Source organism: Squalius cephalus (assembly GCF_949319135.1).
Source record: "Squalius cephalus genome assembly, chromosome: 25".
In the NCBI taxonomy this organism is placed as follows: Eukaryota; Metazoa; Chordata; class Actinopteri; order Cypriniformes; family Leuciscidae; genus Squalius; species Squalius cephalus.
In genome coordinates this window covers 3,184,730-3,206,615 of record NC_137146.1, presented here as the reverse complement: position 1 = coordinate 3,206,615, position 21,886 = coordinate 3,184,730, and the positions used below count along the sequence as shown (strand labels likewise).

Below are 21,886 nucleotides of genomic sequence, written 5' to 3'. Positions count from 1 at the left end.
GACACGTACAGAGCCACAGCCACTGCGTCAAACACCAGCTCCAACATATTGAGATCACAGCATTTCAGAATATTCACACACTTCTGCAGGTGTGTGAGAATCACCAGCAGGGTGGGAACAAAACACACCACGTAGACCAGAATACACCAGATCAAACCACCAGGCAATCGGTTTTCCACTCCTTTAAAGCAGCTGTAGACCGCAGTGAAGAGGAGACAGGCCACTAACGCCTGGGAGAAGCGCAGGATTCCTCGTACTCTGGACAGATAACCTTCAGGACACTTTAGTTTTAACATCACCCCGTCCACCACGTACACGACACAAGCCAGAATGGAGAAGATGGCGCAAAATATATCCGCAATACAAGTTGCGCACACAAACACAGCGCAATAGATGAGAGATGCAGATATCAGCATGAGGGCTGATAGAAGGGTCAGTCCGCAGGAGAGATCGTCCCATGTGTGCTTCAGCACGAAGCCCTCTATCAGTATATTAAACAGCCATTTCTCGACAACGAAGATCACCACAGCCACAATGAGTCCGAAGACCCACACGAACTCGCACCAGATCCCGTACGGACTGGACATGGAGCCGCGGAACATCGGGATGACCAGGGCCAAGGCGCAGAACACCATCTCGGGGATCCGGAGAATCAGACTCAGACTCAGTCCAAACAATGCCATTGTTCTTCATCTGATGCCCAAAACCACTGAAGCGTGAAGTGTGAAGTGCTGCAAGTGGACAGTTACTCTAAACGGCATGATTTGCATTGATAAAGTCTTTACTCACACCATAAACTTCCAGTGTGTGTGACTTATCGTTATTTTCTCAGTTCATATTTCAGTTGTGACCTCTCTGGCAAGTTGGTTTAGCGAGTGTTTGAGCTGTTTTAACTGAAAGCAACTTGCACTAAGATATCTTCTTAAAATATGTCAGTGTTATTGATGCACACCATATTGTTTTTTTCTAAGGCACATTTATAAAAGCTAATTTAACTATGGCCTACTCCTGGCTTAATCTAAACCCAGTCTGTGAAACTACTAAAAGTGTTACTGTCCTATCAACCAGAATAAAACTAGGGTTCACAAACAATTTAATGACAAGGGCCCCCAAATATGATGATGCTGTTATATATAGTTATCAATATAAGTCTCTTATGTTCACCAAAGCAACAATAGGCTACAGTAAAAACAGTAATATTGTGAAATGTTATTAAAATTTAAAATAACTATTCTCTGTTTGAATATATTTAAAAATTTTAAAAATCTATTTGAATTAGAAATATTTTGAAACATTATTAAAGTCGTTACTGTCACTTTTGACAAGTTCATTGCAGATATTTATTTCTTGAAGTTAAAAAACTACTTCTAAAATTGTTAATAGTGTAAAAAAAAAAAAAAAGCTGAGAGAATAGTAGCATGAATCTACCTTTTATTTTTAAATGCATTTATTTTTTGACATGTTTTAAGGTATTTCGTAGTACCAGGTTCATGAAATGTGACGCTGGTTCTTGCATGCATCATTGATGCAATGTTAACGTGTGTCTTTCTTTCCATTCCTCCTAAAACTGATGCATTTTAATATTCCAGCATGAACACATGCACAGCTTCTGATTAACAGTCTGTTCTGGAGGTTCTAATTGTGTGTTTGTAGATTTGTGCAATGGATTAAAATAGAAATAACACAGATGGTAAATACAATCTTTTATTTTGAACAATCAAGCATTTTATGAGAGCAAAATACAACCGACTATTATAGAAACATGAACAACAGCATGTTAAAATACACTCTTAAAAAGAACAATTTACCACATATTTCCATGAAGAACCTTTTACATCCATAGAGCCTTTCCATTCCACAAAAGTTTCTTTAGGGATAGTTCACCCAAAAATTAAAATTAGCCCATGATTTACTCACCCTGAAGCCATCCTGGTGTATATGGCATTCTTCTTTAAGACGAATACAATCGGAATTATATAAAAAAATATCCTGTCTCCGCCAAGCTTTATAATGGCAGTGAATGGCTAGAGGAAATTTGAAGACCAAAAAAGTGCATCTATCCATGATAAAAGTAATCCATATGTGCCGGGGGGTTAATAAAGGCCTTCTGAAGTGAAGCCATGCATTTGTGTAAGGAAAATACCCATATTTAAAACTTTATAAACTATAATCACTAGCTTCTCACATCGATTTACGGTGGAAGACTAACCCCTGACCCGACGCACAGCGTAATGACGAACGCGGAAGCTCAGAGGAAAGAGCAAAACAAAAACACTGGTTGCGAATTAGCCATTTTGAAGAGAAATGTCTGAGGATTTCTATATAATAGAAGAGGAGCTTCAGTTTGTTGCACAACCCTATTTGTTTAAACAGCGAGAGGCGTCTAAGCTTACGATACTCCAACATCCTACGTCATACATGCGTTACGGGTTACTCTTGACTTGCGCAGTATGCATACGGTCGTCTGGCGGAAGCTAGTTATTTTACATTATAAAGTTATAAATATGGTTATTTTTCTTACAAAAACCCATGGCTTCACTTCAGAAGGCCTTTATTAACCCCCCGGCTCATATGGATTACTTTTATGATGGATAGATGCACTTTTTTGGTCTTCAAATTTCCTCTAGCCATTCACTCCCATTATAAAGCTTGGAAGAGCCAAGACATTTTTTTAATATAACTCCGATTGTATTCGTCTGAAAGAAGAATGTCATTTACACCTAGGATGGCTTCAGGGTGAGTAAATCATGGGCTAATTTTCATTTTTGGGTGAGCTATCCCTTTAAGAACTCTTCCATGAATGGTTCTTTGGGGAACCCAATGGCATCACTCTGGAAAACTCTCTCTTTTTTAAAGAGTGTACAATAGTGATACTAATAAGAACGTCTAAATCCACAGATTCCGCAGCAAGTGAAGACATTGTCAATGACGTACAGGCCGAGGTTAACATAGGTCATGAAACAGAACATCTGACTCAACTTCTACCTGCTTTTACAGAACTCAATCAATGTCAAAACGAGGTCTGCGATGTAAAGCCCCAAGTTCACATACGTCATGACTGTGACGAGGTTGAGGTCATGAATGCGATGCCCGTAGGTTTTGTTGTCTCTTTTATAGTTTTTATATCCATACACAGGCCAGATGATGGCCGCAGACACGTACAGAGCCACAGCCACTGCGTCAAACACCAGCTCCAACTTATTGAGATCACAGCATTTCAGAATATTCACACACTTCTGCAGGTGTGTGAGAATCACCAGCAGGGTGGGAACAAAACACACCACGTAGACCAGAATACACCAGATCAAACCACCAGGCAATCGGTTTTCCACTCCTTTAAAGCAGCTGTAGACCGCAGTGAAGAGGAGACAGGCCACTAACGCCTGGGAGAAGCGCAGGATTCCTCGTACTCTGGACAGATAACCTTCAGGACACTTTAGTTTTAACTTCACCCCGTCCAACACGTACACGACACAAGCCAGAATGGAGAAGATGGCGCAAAACATATCCGCGATACATGTTGCACACACAAACACAGCGCAATAGATGAGAGATGCAGATATCAGCATGAGGGCTGATAGAAGGGTCAGTCCGCAGGAGAGATCGTCCCATTTGTGCTTCAGCACGAAGCCCTCTATCAGTATATTAAACAGGCATTTCTCGACAACGAAGATCACCACAGCCACAATGAGTCCGAAGACCCACACAAACTCACACCAGATCCCGTACGGACTGGACATGGAGCCGCGGAACATCGGGATGACCAGGGCCAAGGCGCAGAACACCATCTCTAGGATCCGGAGACATAGATTCAGACTCAGTCCGCACAATGCCATTGTTCTTCATCTGATGCCCAGAACCACTTATGTGTATGCTGTGCTCAAGTGTACAGTTACTCTAAACGGCATGATTTGCATTGATAAAAAGTCTTTACACGCACCATAAACTTCCATTGTTTGTGACTTAACGTTCTTTTCTCTGTTCATATTTCAGTTGTGACCTCTCTGGCAAGTTGGTTTAACGAGTGAATGAAAACTAGAGACATTTTCTATAGTAGAAGTGAAGGATGCTGCTGCCCGGTTTCACAGACTAAAATGCATGTTTGAGCTGTTTTAACTGAAAGCAACTTGCACTAAGATATCTTAAAATATGTCAGTGTTATTGATGCACACCATATTGTTTTTTTCTAAGGCACATTTATAAAAGCTATAAATGTCCTAATTTAACTATATGGCCTACTCCTGGCTTAATCTAAACCCTGCTGTGAAACTACTAAAAGTGTTACTACTGTACTATCAACCAGAATAAAACTAAGGGTTTACAAACAATTTAATGTCAAATATGGGCCCCCAATTTAAGCCCCCAAATATGATGATGCTGTTATATATAGTTATCAATATAAGTCTCTTATGTTCACCAAAGCAATAAAATACAGTAAAAACACTAATATTGTGAAATGTTCTTAAAATTTAAAATAACTATTCTCTGTTTGAATATATTTTAAAATGTAATTTATTCCTGTGATCAAAGCTGAATTTTCAGCATCATTACTCCAGTCTTCAGTGTCACATGATCCTTCACAAATCATTCTAATATGATGATTTGCTGCTCAAGACACAATTATTATTATTATTATTAATGTTGTCATATTTTGTGGAAACCGTGATAAAAAAATTTCAGGATTCTTTGATGAATAGACAGTTCAAAAGAACATAATTTATTTGAAAGAGAAATCTTTTGAAACATTATTATTAAAGTCGTTACTGTCACTTTTGATAAGTTCAATTTAACTGCAGATATTTATTTCTTGCAGTTAAAAAAATACTGCTAAAATTGTTAATAGTGTAAAAAAAAAAAAAAGCTGAGAGAATAGTAGCATGAATCTAAATGATTCGAAATGTGACGCTGGTTCTTGCATGCATCATTGATGCAATGTTAACATGTGTGTCTCTTTCCATTCTTCCTAAAACTGATGCATTTTAATATTCCAGCATGAACACATGCACAGCTTCTGATTAACAGTCTGTTCTGGAGGTTCTAATTGTGTGTTTGTAGATTTGTGCAATGGATTAAAATAGAAATAACACAGATGGTAAATACAATCATTTATTTTGAACAATCAAGCATTTTATGAGAGCAAAATACAACCGACTATATAGAAACATGAACAACAGCATGTTAAAATACACTCTTAAAAAGAACGATTTACCACATAGTTCAAGAACCTTTTACATCCATAGAGCCTTTCCATTCCACAAAAGTTTCTTTATAGTGGAAAAAGGTTCTTCAGATTATTAAAAAGCTCTGGTTCTTTTAAAGGGTTAATTCACCCAAAAATGAAAATTAACTCATGATTTACTCACCCTGAAGCCATCCTAGGTGTATATGGCATTCTTCTTTCAGACGAATACAATCGGAGTTATATTAAAAAATATCCTGTCTCCGCCAAGCTTTATAATGGCAGTGAATGGCTAGAGGAAATTTGAAGACCAAAAAAGTGCATCTATCCATCATAAAAGTAATCCATATGTGCCGGTGTGGGGGGGGGGGGGGGGGGGGGGGGGGGGTTAATAAAGGCCTTCTGAAGTGAAGCCATGCATTTGTGTGAAAATACCCATATTTAAAACTTTATAAACTATAATCACTAGCCTCTGACATATGACCATACACATCGATTTACGGTGGAAGACTAACCCCTGACCCGACGCACAGCGTAATGACGAACGCGGAAGCTCAGAGGAAAGAGCAAAACAAAAACACTGGTCACGAATTAGCCATTTTGAAGAGAAATGTCTGAGGATTTCTATATAATAGAAGAGGAGCTTCAGTTTGTTGCACAACCCTATTTGTTTAAATCCGAGAGGCGTCTAAGCTTACGATACTCCAACATCCTACGTCATACGCGTTACGGGTTACTCTTGTGGTGCAAGTCGACTTACGGTCGTCTGGCGGAAGCTATTATAGTTTATAAAGTTATAAATATGGCTATTTTTCTTACAAAAACCCATGGCATCGCTTCAGAAGGCCTTTATTAACCCCCTGGAGCCGTGTGGAGCACTTTTATCATGGATGGATGCACTTTTTTGGGCTTTTTTATTATAACTCCGATTGTATTCGTCTGAAAGAAGAATGCCATATACATCAGGGTGAGTAAATCATAGGCTAATTTAGATTTTTGGGTGAACTATCCCTTTAAGAACTCTTCCATGAATGGTTCTTTGGGGAACCCAATGGCATCACTCTGGAAAACTCTCTCTCTTTTTTTTTTTTTTAAAGAGTGTACAATAGTGATACTATTAAGAACGTTTAAATCCACAGATTCCGCAGCAAGTGAAGACAAGGTCAGTGACGTACAGGCCGAGGTTAACATAGGTCATGAAGGTCACAACAAACTGGATGCCCCATACGCAGCTGTATCCTGGACAGTCTTTGGGCCGTGGGTTTCCTCTGAAGCTGTAGGCGGGCCAGAGGATTGCAGCAGAGATGTACAACAGAACCGATATGATCAGGATGAGCATGGTGAAGCGATCAATGCTGAAGGGCAGACAGTTCTTTATCTTGGTCAAGATGTTGGTGATGACGATCAGGAGGGTTAAAGGCAAAGGAATGACGTAGGCCACGATGCACCACAGCAGAGCCGGTTTACCCACATAACCGATGAGGGAAATGAGGATGATGCAGGCGACGAAGGCCTCGAGAATCTTAATGAAGCCGGGAAGCGCAGCTACATACGTCGCAGAGCGTGTCGCATCACATTTATCCTTGAACGTCTCCACGCAGTAAAGAGCGCAACACACCGCGGCGAGGATCGTCACCATCCAGCCCCAGATGCACTTCCGGCAGATGTAGAAGTTGGCGCACATCACCGTGCATGAGAACGTGCAGAGCGAGGACATCATGGCCATGCCGGTCGTGAAGTCGTCCCAGTCCATGCAAAGCGCCAGGAGCTTGTGGATGAGGAACATCTCCAGTATGGTGATGACCAGTGTGATGATAGGACACACAGCCCAGATCACCATGCTGTAGATCCAGTAGGTGTGTGACGGGTGACCCCAGATGTAGCCCACCACAAACGTCACCAAACACATCACGATCTGCGACATGTGCAGGGCGCCACGGGAACTCGTCAGGGAGGAAGGAGTGAACTTTGCCTTATCCATCGTGAAAGTGCAGTGGCTCTTCAAAAGGTCTGAAGGCGTTATAGAAGCGAGATGTTCTCAGGGGAAGATACAAATGCATGACATGCAAAAGACACTACATCCGTCACCGCAACGCTCCACCTAATCTATAGTGATTATCAGTGGGGGAGTTATTCAAAAGTCGAGTCACATTTATTAATATAGTGCAGACGTTTCAACGTAAAATGACTGTTGCACATCAGTTATGAAATGAACAAAAATGAGTTCACCCAAAAATGAAAATGATCCCATATTTACTCACCCTCAAGACATGATCCTAGGAGTATATGACTTTATTCTTTCAGCCAAACACTATCAGAGTTTTTTAAATAAATATCCTCTTCCAAGCTTTATAATGGGAGTGAATGCCCAAAAAGCACATCCATCCATCAAAAAATTAACCCATAAGACTCCACTCGACTCGCGTAAGGCCGTTAACGAAAACAAGTGATTATAGTTTATAAAGTTATAAATATGGATTTTTTTTCTTACAAAACTGCATGGCTTCGCTTCAGAAGGCCTTTATTAACCCACTGAGAATTTTTTTTGTTTGTTTGTTTTGCAAACGTTCCTGTTATTTCTGAATGTTCTCTGAATGTTCAAAAAGTTTTTTTTTTTTGTGTGCAAACATTAAGGAAACTTTCCATTTTATCATTCTTAATACATTATGGAAATGTTAACTTTGAATGTTCTCTGAACATTCTGAAACAAACAGTAACATTTAAAAAAAATGTTACATGAACTTAATTCCTAACTAAAACATTACAGAAAAAAACCACATGAACCAATGTATAAATAGATGGTTGCAGAGAATCAACATTTTTAAGATGTCATAAATGGCTAACAAAAATGCTCACAAATTTCCAAAAGACTGTTATGTCACAGCTTCCGTATTTTAAGCACATGGACCCTGGTATAAGAATCCCCCCCTTCCCCCCCTTCCCCCCCTTCCCCCCTTCCCCCCTTCCCCTGATTAATGGGAAAGTCACTGAATTCAACCAAGAAGTTCTGAACACCTTTACCGGGTCAGTTTCTTTCAGAAGCAAGGTTGTCGGGTTAAAGTTGAAAGTTGTAGCCTAAATGAGAATGAAATGGAGGAAAATGATAGTCAAATGTTTCACAGCCGTTGGTTATATTTGACTATGCAATCTTTGTTTTTTTTATTTGACATTATCAGATTGTGGTGTAAAACTGCAAGCTCAATCTATCCTTCAAGAAATTACCTTCAGTTTACAACTTAGCACATTATTCTCAATGCTATTGAGTTTTAGCTGAAAGAACATCTTTGAATAATATCAAGAAATCGTTGATGTCTTTGACTTTATTTAAATGTGCCTGGGATAATCTAAAAGCATGATTGTTTTTGCTGATGTAATGTAACCTTGTACACAGTTGCTTTTGCTGCAGAGGAATGCATCTATGTTTATATTCATGTTCATAATAATACCGCTCAAACCGGTCCATCAGCTAATGTTTGTTGCAGCCTCAAATCTGTGAATGTGAATACCAACAACAAGACACTTTATTTGCAGCCAAACAGGTAATTTAATTAGTGCAATATTAAATTATTTATCTCCTTTTGAAGTTTAACATATTAGTAATCAGGTATTCAAGTGTGAGTCGCTTTCCTGTTGTCCTTGTTCCTCATTAGCCATGCATGATCATGCATAATCATTCTGTATTATGCTGGATTATATTACTTGGTTGAACTGCTGGTCAACCACATCCATACTAATGCCAGAACTATTTTGACATAATTTCTGTAAATACCATGAGATATTTTATGATGCTTTTAGTGAATTATTGTAGGGTAGTGAGTTAATTTAAAGGTGAACACTTATGTTTTCAAAGTCTATAAACTCTAGGAAGGCAAGAACTGTGTCCGTGCAGCACTGCAGTCTTGATTGAGTTATCGTAATGACTGTCATGTGTCTGCGGATGTTGAGCACAAGGCCAGCTGTTGTCTCATTACCAGAACGACTCGACCTTTTGGCCAGTGAGATGCTCATAAAGCTGTAAACAGGTCAGCTGATGCAGGACGGCCTTTCACTATGGGATTTTCCTTTTTCTCGTAATGGAGAAAGCAAAAGAGAATGTATTTCTCATGTATTTCTGGGTAAGATAGATAAGTATATTAATAGAATTATCATAGAAAACTAAATGGCAATGTCCGTCCATGACTGGTTGTGTATAATACACAAATTTCTCTATTATTATATCTTTATATATCATTAAAGTGTGATATATAGATAGATAGATCTCGTTCTCTATTTAATATACTATATCTAGCCTATATCTCTGTAAGTCTCATCTTCACCCAGCGTGCACTGTGACGGCAGTACTCTCACTGCGCATGCGCACACAATCACAAATATGCCCGCTGCCTGACAGACAGTCGAAAGCAAATCAGGTAAGACGTTTCACTCAAATTATTATTCCAGTTTTGACATTTTCTTAATTCCACTCATCTATTTGCGATTCATGTACTTGAAGTGCCGTAGTACAGACTTTTAAATGGCTTCGGCATGTAGTTCAGTTTACACTGCCTGCACATTAGCTGCACGAGCTATTCACATTAGCTTAATCTGAAGCGTCGCCGTTTCATTTGCACATCTTCATGTATTAAAGACATGTTTAATAAAAACGACTACGCCATAGAGCTGTCAGTCTGCTGCATGTGTTTGGAGACTAGTGTGTGAGTATCTATAACGTCATCTGTCAGTCAAGTATACATCAGGCAGATTTGAACGAGGCTGTGCGTGTCATACTGTTTATGTGTGTCACTGAAAGTTGACGGGAAATATAGGCAGTGTTTGTTTGTGAACATTAGAAGCATTAGAAGAGCAGCAAAGCGCGTGCCAGGTGGGCTTGACGGCGCGCGCGCGAGGCGTTTCTCTCGCTCGCTGATTGGCTGCTGACGTGCATCGTCATCATACTTACTATTATTCACTATAGATATTTAATACAGTAAAACTATTACGTTTTGACAGAATGTTCCTGGAAGCGTCTTACATTGTTTAAAATAGATCAAATATTTATTTATTATGATTTTACAATGCCTACAATTAAGTGTTGTACAGTTAATACAGGGGTTTTCAATCTTTTAGATGCCACGGACCCCCAAATATGAGCGGCCCCTAAAATGTAAAAGGCAACTATATATATATATATATATATATTTTAAATGTTATACTAAATATGTGTCAAATATAGTTTCTATCATCATTGCATTTGTTTTCTACCTACTATGGTATTGTACTGGTAGATTTAAAAAAAAAATCCAATTAATTTATTTGTTTGTATGTTTTTATTCACGTTTTTGTTTATTTAGTGAATTATTAAATCAAATTTGTTTTATTTGAATCAATTAATTATTTTAATCAAATTAAGTAAGTTTAATTGTATTTTTTTCTGCTTCTCTCTAAACCTTTGGTACTTACTGATTGATTTCTGTGTTCATATAGTACAATGTTATTTACATGGTTTCTCTGAGATAAGGTTGAACAGTGTGACCAAAAACTACCATGATAAGAGTAGATATACTTTTTATGGATTACTATAGACAAATGTTCCTCTAAAGTCAGTGTTTTACTATGAAATCATATCATTTCTTAAAACACAACTGATGGTATAATATGCTATTATAATAGGTAATGTGATTCTGACACTGTAAGATACTACAGCCGCCTGCCAGATACACGTCGTCCACCTGTCCTGGTGTAAATGGATTATAGCCCCTTGACCCCTGACCCCTGACCCTTGGAGCACTGATGCTATTATGCTGCATAAGCAAATCCAATAGCGTATTTTTGCTTTGTCCTGAATCTGATAGTTTCATGTTGTTGACGTTCTTTGAGCTCTGACCTCACAGCAACTCTAAAGTACAAGAGTCTAGTGTCTGCACACGCTTACAAATCCCAAGACATAGAGAGAGAAGGAGAAAACAGAGCGAGGGAAGTAATTGGGAAATTCTGATAAACTGAGTCAGAAAGGCACAAATACACAGACGGACTCGCAGGAGGCTTGAAAGTCAGTAGATGTGATTTTTAGGGCATTTCTTTTATGTTCCAGGGGCATTTAAAAAAAAAAACTAACATATTTCAACTATATATATATATATATATACACTACCATTGAATAGTTTGGGGTCAGTATGAGTTTTCTATGTTTTTGAAAGAAGTCTCTTCTGCTCATTTATTGGATCAAATAATACACTAAAAACAGTAATATTGTGAATATTAAATATTATTACAATTAAAAAGGAACTGTTTTCTATTGTAATATTATATTGTAAAATGTAATTTATTCCTGTGATCAAAGCTGAATTTTCAGCATCATTACTCCAGTCTTCAGTGTCACATGATCCTTCAGAAATCACTCTAATATGATGATTTGATGCTCGAGAAACATTATTATATTATCAATTTTGAAAACAGTTTCATATTTTTGTGGAAACAGTGATACATTTTTTTCACATTTTTGTTTTGATAAATAGAAAGTTCAAAAGAACAGCTTTTATTTGATATAAACCTGCTGTCAGCTTAATACATCCTTGATGAATAAAAGAATAAAAATGCTAATATTATTTACATTTATGCATTTGACAGACTCTTTTAACCGAAGCACTTACATTGCATTCAATGGATGCACTTTTTAAAGTTTAATGCATTATTGGATATCATCACCATTTTGGGCATCCTTAATATTTACTGTTACGTTCATTCTTTGTCATTAATGAAGGAGATAATGACAGTATTTCTTCTCTCAACAGCTGAAGCAATATGGCCGGCTAGTTTCTCTCAGTCGTTCTCTCTTTCTTTGTGCCGGTTGACGTGTGAGGTCAGAGGTCATGGCTGTGGATTGTGGTGTGTTCGTGGACTGGTCTCAGATGGACGATGTGTCACGCGACGCGGCTCCCGGTAAGACCGAATATAAAGACATAAAGGAGTTAAAACAGCACGCGCGCTCGGGCCAGTGGGGCAAAAACCACAGCCAGCGCTCGGCCGTTTACCAGCACCTGCTCAAAGCCCTCCCGTGCCGCACCGTCACCCCGGATGCCGAGGTCTACCGGGACCTCATGGGGAACTCAAACAGCAAGCGCAACCCATCCGCGCACCTGTTGCCGGAGTTCGTGGACGGGATGGCAGTGCCGCGTTACTGTCTGAAGGCTGAATCCGTGGGATCGGTGCATGCTGTGATCTCCTGCGTGGCAGGGCAGTTCCCGGATATATCGTACTGCCCGTGTTTGCCGGCGGTGACGGCGTTGTTGCTGCACTGGAGCGCGGATGAAGCTCAATGCTTCGAGAGCGTCAGCCGCATGTTAGCTTGCAACGAACCCGGGCGGCGTTTGTTAGATCAGACTTTCCTCGCATATCAATCGGCCTGCATGACCTTCGGCGACCTCGTGCATAAGTACTGCCCTGCCGCGCATAAGCTGATGGTTGCCACTGCGACAGACGTGCTGGAGGTTTACTCTGATTGGCAGAGGTGGGTTCTGGGCGACCTTCCCTTCAGCTTCGCCGCGCGCGTGATGGACGTGTTTTTGGTGGAGGGGTACAAGGTTCTTTACCGCGTCGCACTGGCGATACTGAAGTTTTATCGCAAGCAGTGTGTGGCTTCCGGCTCGGCCTTAACCAAGCAGGAGTCGGCGGCGGTCAGGAGCGATATTCAGACCTTCGTGCAGAACATCGGGAAAAGCGTGACGCCGGATAAGCTGCTGGAAAAGGCTTTCTCCATCCGTCTGTTCAGCCGTAAAGAGATCACGCTGCTTCAGCTGGCCAATGAGAAATCACTCCAGCAGAAAGGCATCACCGTCAAACAGAAAAGGTAGACATGACTGTTTTATCATCAATATTCGCAGCAAAAATCTACAGTCAAACCTCCTTCTTGCTATCCTCACTTACATGAGTTAGCTATAGTGTCCTGCACACACTAGTAAAATATATATCTGGTGTCTGATTAATTTTTGGTTTGACTATATATAAATCTGTAAATATTCCTCTAATGTCCTGGAAATAACCATATGTCCTGGAAATAAAAAAATCATGGATGTTTCTGTATATATACATTTGTCTAGTTACTCATATCTGGGCTATTACTCTATATCTAGCGAATTCTCTATAAAGTTGTTTATAAAAGTATTAAATCATTGTCTAGTTATAACAGGCAAATGGAAATTCATTGGTCAAAAGTTGTGCAGATGTTGATGAGTTTGACATGAAACAGAAGTGAATTGTTATTTAGTAAGACTTGAAAAGTTAAAAGGGTTTTACATTGGGTTAAAAATGCAAAATATAGGCTAACTTTTTATTTCTGAGATGCAAATTTGATGCCACTAGCTGTACTAAACCCACACTAACGTTCAAAAGTTCGGGGTCTGTAAGATTTAGGCTAGTTTTTGAAAGAAATTAATATGTTTATTCAGGAAGGACGCATTAAATTAATCAAGTGACACTGAAGACATTTATAATGTTACAAAAAATAAATAAACAAATAAATGCTGTTCTTATGATCTTTCTATTCATCAAAGAATCCAGATTTTTTTTTTCACAGTTTCCATAAATATATTAAACTGCCCAACTTTTTTCAACATTGATAATAATTAGAAATGTTTCTTGAGCAGCAAATCAGCATATTAGAATGATTTCGAAACCAATAAAAAAGATTGTGAACAGAGCCATAGTGGAAAGATCAAATATAATGAGAAGTTCGTTATTTTTGTCTGTTCATATTAAAATGTATTTGTTTATTAAGTCTGTCTATTTATATCTTTTTGTGTTTGGCATCCTCTCTTTTTTTTATTCCCTAATTGTCATTTTTTTCCACATTATTTCATTGTTTTTTCTGTTTCTCCTGCTCTCCACTCTCTGTGCTGTCCTTTAGTTCAGTCAGAAGGTGGGTATCTTCATCTCTCATCCTCCTCCTCCTCACACATTTCTATTTCATTTTTTATGTTGTTGGTTTACTGATGCAAAAATAGATGATTTTTTTTTTAAATCAAGTTTGCATTCTCTCTTTTTATCTCTCTAGACAAAATGTCCATTTAGCCGTGAACGCTGATAATTTCAGCTCTGAGATCGTCGACGCTAAAGAGATCAGAGATGTCTGGTCGTGGATCCCGGAGCGGTTCGCTTTGTGTCAGCCGCAGCTTCTCTTCACCACGTCCACGCACGGCTGCAGCCTGAACCGGTACAAGAACACAGGATTCGGACACTCAAGTCACACTTAAAAATGCATGAATGCATATCGAATTTCATTAGATAACAAAATATCAAAGCAAGTGGCCTTACTTTAAATCAAAATATTGCAGTATTTATTATAATCTTAATTAGTGTTAATTAAAAATGATCCCCTCCCTCTTGCAGCAACATCTCTTTTCTTCTCTGATGATGTTTATTAGCAAGAGTGGGACAATCTGTCAATCACATGACATCCACCAATAGCAAACCACAATGATTCAATCAATTCCTCATGAGCAAATTCAAGCGCTGCCTTACTATCACAGCTTTCATTTCATGCCAAATTTAAAGAAAGATATTCTTTATGCTCAAGAATATTATTCAAGAAGTCCTCATGAGTAATAGCTGCTGCCTCTGAGTAATAGTTATTACTCAGTTCAACAGTTTACCACAGTCTTTAAGAGCTGAATGACCTTCTCACACTATTTTAGTGTTTTTGAAATATCGTCTGTGATGTTTTATTTAGGTTTTATTCACATTGTGAGGGATACGAGCCGACACTAATGCTCATCAGAACCACAGATGGAGAGGTACCAAAACTGTCTCTTTCTCTTTATTCTGTCATTTTGTTTATTAATTTAGCACAAATTCAGTTGATTTATGCTGTAGTTTCTGTGAAGGTAATCTATGTTAGACTTAGGGCGATTTAAATTATGAAAATTTAAATAAGTGCATGAAGAACTGATTTTGTTTCATCCATTTATAAATACGTCAGCTATAATAGAGCCGTTCAGTCCAAAAGTCATCCTTTGTTCATTTACTATTTATTTTTACAATGGTGGTTTTATTTTTTTGAGTGAAGGTCTGTGGTTATTCTTGCATACTATGTAGGATTGATAGTAAGTGAACTAGGATGCGGGGAGTTTGTTTAGGATGAGAAGCTGCTAGTCTGTGATTGACACGCCTCTCATCCAATCGTATTTCAGGTGTGCGGGGCCTTCCTGTCCACTGATTGGGAGGAGCGGAAGAGAGGCGGGAACAAGCTCAGCTTCTTTGGCACTGGAGAGTGTTTCGTCTTCAGGGTATGTCACATTGTGCTACTCATTGGTTTATGCACATATATAAACAATCAAATAAATTTGATTATCAGTAAATAATAAGGTAACACTTTATTTGAGTGTCCTTGTTACATGTGTTACATGTACTTACCATAGTATTAACAGTAAATGATGCATAATTACATGCAACTAACCCTCAACCAAATCCTAGTCCTACCCTAACCCTATAGTAAGTACATGTAGTTGCTTAATATTACTCACTACTTAAATATATAATTACACTGTAACAATGACACCTTAAAATAAAGGGTAACCAATAATAATATAGAATATAAATAAATAAAAAATTAAGGTGTTAGTTGTTACTGAATATCTAGAAATTATTGTTTATATTTCACTAGGTGGCGCTATTTTCTCAAGTATTAGACTTGAGTGCAGTGCATTTATGTATCAAGTTCCTTTCATCCATCATCGTTTCATCCTGTTACACTCTCAGTCTCAGAGGAATATTTTATAGCTCTTTGGTAATTTAATACAGATCTTGGTTATGTTTCTATTAAATATGACTCCTTTGTAGGAATAAAAAGGACATAAATGAATCATAGTTTTAATATAGTAAAATTATAGGGCTATACATTTATTGTGGATCAGAAAATCTTGGAAGGAAAGGCACGATTATTTATATAAATTTAAAGTCCTTTGAATTAAAAAAAATAAAAATGTTACCATACATAGTAGAAGTGATTAAAAATTAAATGTACATTTAAATAAAAATAACAGCATAATTAATTGTTTATAAACAAAAATATCACAAAAATAAATTATTTTAAATTGTATTAAAAGAAGGATCAGATCAAACCTTCGCAAGTTGGAGCACAACTGATCTTTGAAACCCTAAAAGGAAGTAAAATGGTAAAATGCTGTGTTCTTATACTATATTATTAATTTTCATTTATTTATTTCATTCATCTAAAGCAACTTGCATGGATAATATAAGGGTGAATGTTTGCAGTTTGTAGTAGCCCAGACCGTAAACCACAATTGAACACCCCAGCATGCAACGGTCTGCTCATTGCTGGTGTGTGTTTTCAGAAGTGCCATGACATAAATATATGTGTGTAACATGTTTGTTTCAGATGAAGCCAGAGATGGAGCGTTATGAGTGGGTCATTATCAAACACCCAGAGCTGGCGAGCGCGGCCCAGCCCGCAGGCGATGAACCGAGCGGTGCCGAAGACAACGGCGGTCCTCTTTCTCTAGAGAAACCAGCCACAGCCACAGACACGTCTCAGCTGTCCCCGTTCCTGTCCGCTCGACACTTCAACCTGAACTCCAGGAACACCTCCATGTTCATGGCAGGAAACATCGACTCCATCATTATCGGTCAGTGAGATACTCAATTAATCAGATTTGTGTTCTTATTATTTTTCTCTTCACTTGAAATCAAGTACCGGTTCTTACAGTAATATTCTTGCACAGAGAGTGAATATTCACCTTCAATACTGATATATGTTAGACTTAATATGATACAAAATTAAGCAACATTCTGAATAACACAGTTCTTTTATGTGCCTTATATTTGACTATTAATTTTCCTAAACATTTAAATTTAGCATTTATTAATTTGGCAGATGCTTTTATCCAAAGTAACCCTGAAGTGTCAGTAGCTTTTCATATGAGAGTGTTTAGATGGAGATGTTTTGATATCATGTCTGATTTTAACCTTGTCGATTTATTAAAGTATAAATGATTTGGTTCACAACTCAATGTTTTTTAATAATAGTAATTTTTTGTTAGGTAATTACATGTATTTATTTTTTTAAATAGAAATTAATATACATGTATAAATAGTGAAGTTATTCAATTAAATTATTAGAAGAAAAAAAAATATAATGTAAAATATTATATATTAAATATTATATAATAAAATATTTTTTTGAAGTTGCAGATAAAACAAAGATTATTGGAGTAGGTTTTACAAGAAAATACTATTACAGGTTTTTTATTTCAAAATATCACAATGTCACAGTGTGTTACTTGTTTATTTGTAATTGTTTTTGAATGTTTCTGAGTGAAAATTGTTTGTATGCCAAATTTGTTTCAGTGTAGATATATAGATAGAATGTAACTTTTACATTTAATTTTTTTTTAACTTTTGTTTCTTGCATTAAACATTTTTTTATTTTTTTTATTTTTTTTATTATTTATTTAGCTTTTCATAAACAAGGAAACCTTAAAAACAATCACCATATGTTCTACAATAAGTGTCAAAAACAAAGCCTCCCCCAGCCCTCAAACATAGATAAATTCTATAAGTACATGTCCTACAATGTGACAGACTGCTCAATTATAGTAAATATATGAACATATAAGCATGAGGAAAAATGAAATAAACAAAAATGAATGAATAAAATTACTTTGTTAATGCAAAGTACTAATATATACCTGCTTATACATATTGTACATATATACACGCATATTAAATAAAATATATATACTTACATAATTATACATCAGTGAGCATAACCTACATTTACACACCCTGTATACATTACCTACTCCAACACATTTATACTTAAATATACCTGAATGGCATCACATGTTTGCATACATTCAGTAACCTCACATGCATTAAACATTTTGAATGTACTTGCAACCAAGACTATTTGGTCAAAATGATGCTTCCTCTGATTTATGAAACCATTTCAGAGCAAAAACATAATGAATGAATGAAAGGACATGTATTGCCCAGTCCTAGTTTCTCTTAAATCCAGTATTATTTGAGTGGTTTAGTATATATATAACTGGATGCCTTTTGTTGTGTGTGAAGGAGGAGGCGATGGTAACGCTCTGTACATCGACTCTGAGCTGAACCACGGCCGAACCGAACGCTGCCTGACCTTTGACAACCCGCCGCTGTGTGCCGAGAGCTTCCAGATCGCCCTGCTGGAGGTGTGGGGCTTCAGAGACGCCATGGCATCATAAGAGCGGCTCGCCACACAGATCCTTTGTGTTGTGATAGACGTAATGAAGATGTGATGCTCCTCTAGTGCACTAAAAGATCCGCCCTGAGCTCCAGTCAAGATCCAATGCTTACTGTGTGAATTGATCAGTGCAAAACATATGTCAAGGTTTTTTGTTGTTGTTAAATGTCATATCAGCAGAAGCTCTGTGTTGATCTAGACCAGTCAAGAATCCAGATGAAGGAAATGAAGTTTAGTATAGTGTAGTACCATTTTCATCAGTGCTGCATTTTGCATTTTATGCAGTTTGTAATGATCAAAATCTACAAGAAATGAGGACCTGAACACTGGTGACTTTCCTGTTAAAGTCTTGGATGTGATTCCAGGCAGTATTTTCTGGTGCTAAACGCACCAATATATCATTATTTCTCATTATAGGATGGAGGTTTTTATATATATATACATATATTATTTTGAGAGTGTGATCAAAGTTCACTCCCATATCCCTTTTGTTCTTCCATACATTTGAGTGCCAATTGGGAAAAAATCTGATTTCCATGTTCTCGGCACAAGAAGACCGTAAAACACGAGCTCTTCATGAGTGTTTAGTCAATACAGAATTACTTCTGGGCATTCAGCATGCTTAAATGGCATTCCAATGTTCTTTTAAACCAGAAATTAATAATTCTGTCATCATTTACTCATTGTCCTCATGTCCTTCCAAACCTGTATCACTTACTTTCTTCCGTTGAACACAGAGAGATTTTTGCAGAATAACTTGGCTGTTGTATTTTTTTTTTTTTTCTTCACATAATGAGAGTGAATCTGATCAGGGCTGTCAAATTCATACAAGGACCAACATTTTTTTTTAATAATATGAGACAATAAACTCTATTTTTCATGTCTTTTGTTGCTTTTGTGAGGTTTACTTTCAGAACAGACACTGTGGATCTCAGATCTCATTTGCACATTCGCATATTCACGATTTCAAAGCAGATGCAGCTAGTTTGAATATGCGCTTGAGATTTGAGATCTGCGGCGGGACGTCCTGTTCCTCACACCACACTTGCTTTTGAAGACTGGAAATATAGTGCACGAACAACTTGCTTTATAGAGCTGGACAGCTTTCATTGCACAGAAGAGTGAGAGTTTCTTTTTGTGCTCCACATAAGAAGGAAAGTCATGCTGGTTTGGAACAATAGAAAGGTGAATGCTGTAAATGATGACAATCTTTATTTGTTAATTTCATTTATGAATTTCAGTAATGGAAGGTAATGCACCATATCACTCCGTCCGTACTAAAGAACCATGCATAAAACTAATGAACGTTAAATGTCCGCAGGTTGAATTGCAATGTAAAGTGTAGTAGAGATTCAGTGTTTGTTTTGTTAATCATTTAATAGTTTATGTATGATGGCATAATCAGCACTATTTTATGTGGAAGTATTACATTTTATGATTTATCTTTTTCTTTGCACTTATTGAACCTATTTTAAGTTGCCGAATGTTAGTCAATCATCTATGAATTCATATCAGTAATATATTGTTTGATGTCAGATTCTATGTGTATCAGTGCGGATATTTTAAGCTCATATCTTTGAATCAGAACTTCAGTGATCACCGTGGACATTGTGATGTGTTACTATATCAAGTGATGTGTTTGTATGTTATGTGTCTCATTCAGGTGGAGCAGGTGTGTTTATGTGTTTAAAAAGTCTTAAACATGCAAAATGATAGTGTCAAACATGTAGTAATCTAGTATCTGCTCATAGACGTTGTGAAGGACTGTTTCTCTTATGCAGGGCACATTGGAGTGAAGAATAAAATCTGTGCAAGATGTTAATTCTGTAATTGTCCTCAGTTTTTCATGCATGTGTCTGTCTAGTCCTTGTCCATTATGCAACAAAGTTCCCACAGTTGCGGAAAACCAGGGAATGTCACAGAATGTGTAAAAATTTGATTTCCAGGCCTGGAAAAGTCATGAAAATTTATATGCATTTATTTAGTTATACTCTAAAAATATATATTTTTTTGTCTCTATAGAATTATTTTATAAATCTGTGTTCAGAAAATACCAACAAATACCAACTTTCCCTGTAAATCTTTCTGATAATAGCTGTAGTATTTTGAATTATCTGCTTTGTATCTGTCACTGTTTTAATTAAAATCTATGTACAGTACGTTTACTACACAAATAGTCACAGTTTGCTGTTATTTTTTATTTTTATCTCTTAACACAATACTATTAACTAAAATCATTGAGATCTTCTTAACCCTCAGAAGAGATTCTGGTCTCATGATATGTGCAGTTTGTCGACCTAATAATGCAGATTCTCCCCTTGGCTAAATGAGACCAGACGAATTGATCTTCCCTCATGTTTCCTGAACAACATGTGTCCACCAGGCAGACTGACGCTCGAAATAAATATGGCTTGATTACAATAGTTGGTTACACTTTATTTAATGCAATTTATTATTATATTTTTCATTTAAAATATTAAACAATATGTTAAATATATTTTAGCATTAAATACATTTTAATATATGTTTAATATTACGTATTAATTATGTAATTAAATTATTTAAATATTTTTTTTATTTAATATTTTTTTATATGAAATAAAAATATATATAGCATTATAGTGTGGGAATAAAATGTACATGATTATCTGTCCCACACTATATCTGCTCATGTTTATTAACATATTAATAGGCTATGTGTCTAAAGTACAGTCTCGTTAATTTCTTGCTGACACAGAGGGTGATGGGCGTGGCCTGCGGTTGACGTCACTGCACAGAATGACCTTCATCTCGGGAATCCTCATCCTCTGCATCACACTGCGTGGGTGACATAATAATATCACTTTATTATAAAAAAAGCTTTATTATAAACAGCATAGAATATCTGAAGGCCGTTTTACAGAAATCAAGTCGTTATAAACCAAAATGATATTTTTGAATAATAAAATACCTTAAAACATGTGGATAGTAAACCTACGCCCTTGCAAAGAGTGTCTCAGCAAGTTACAGAGCAACGAGGAGGAAAAGATTAAATAAAAGTATAATGAATGCAATTACATGTTACTATTCCACATTCAAATGAATACTTACCATACACTCTGGCAACGTTTTGCAATTATTTTGCAAATCGCTTGCAAATAATGCATTATAAGTAACATAATATTGGAAATACATAAAAGGAAATACATGGAATAAATGTAAGAGTGTGATATGTTAACACCCAGATTATAAACGCATGATTTCTATTCTAAGGATTTGAACATCTTCAGTATTAAAGGGAAAGCCCGCAGCGGCGCGCACTATCTTCACTACAAATGGGGGAGACCACGAAACCATAACACCTGTCTGTATTTCACCCACATGCTTTCAATTTAACGATTTATGACGATTTTAGTTTTACATCTGCTGTCAGACTCTATTCGATAAAAGCAAACTGGCGCATCCCAAATTTTTATTTATCCCCCCCCTCCAGGAGTCGGATGGTATGT

The 21,886-nt window shown here is 37.1% G+C and overlaps 4 protein-coding genes across 4 annotated transcripts in view; 1 reads left to right on the top strand and 3 right to left on the bottom strand.

Annotated features, from left to right (window-relative positions):
• LOC307153381 (myeloid-associated differentiation marker-like protein 2) overlaps positions 1-820 on the bottom strand; it is a 1,007-nt gene extending 187 nt beyond the window's left edge. Inside the window, exon 1 of the mRNA XM_079862820.1 lies at positions 1-820. This exon is cut by the window's left edge and continues 187 nt beyond it. Coding sequence (XP_079718946.1) covers positions 1-683 — 683 coding nt within the window. The 5' untranslated portion in view covers positions 684-820.
• A 2,161-nt stretch (positions 821-2,981) lies between these two features.
• LOC307153688 (myeloid-associated differentiation marker-like protein 2) lies at positions 2,982-3,836 on the bottom strand (the record flags this gene model as incomplete). Its single annotated transcript, XM_079863306.1, has 1 exon — positions 2,982-3,836. The coding sequence occupies one exon, from the start codon at positions 3,834-3,836 to the stop codon at positions 2,982-2,984; it is 855 nt and encodes a 284-aa protein (XP_079719432.1).
• A 2,457-nt stretch (positions 3,837-6,293) lies between these two features.
• On the bottom strand, positions 6,294-7,160 carry LOC307153379 (myeloid-associated differentiation marker-like protein 2; the record flags this gene model as incomplete). Its single annotated transcript, XM_079862818.1, has 1 exon — positions 6,294-7,160. One exon carries the CDS (start codon positions 7,158-7,160, stop codon positions 6,297-6,299), a length of 864 nt encoding a protein of 287 aa, XP_079718944.1. The 3' UTR covers positions 6,294-6,296.
• A 2,348-nt stretch (positions 7,161-9,508) lies between these two features.
• On the top strand, positions 9,509-20,563 carry tbc1d24 (TBC1 domain family, member 24). The gene is made up of 7 exons (XM_079862782.1): positions 9,509-9,588; positions 11,950-13,004; positions 14,208-14,366; positions 14,883-14,946; positions 15,343-15,438; positions 16,551-16,797; positions 18,245-20,563. The coding sequence occupies exons 2-7, from the start codon at positions 12,028-12,030 to the stop codon at positions 18,397-18,399; spliced, it is 1,698 nt and encodes a 565-aa protein (XP_079718908.1). The 5' UTR covers positions 9,509-9,588; positions 11,950-12,027; the 3' UTR covers positions 18,400-20,563.
• The last annotated feature ends 1,323 nt before the right edge of the window (positions 20,564-21,886 follow it).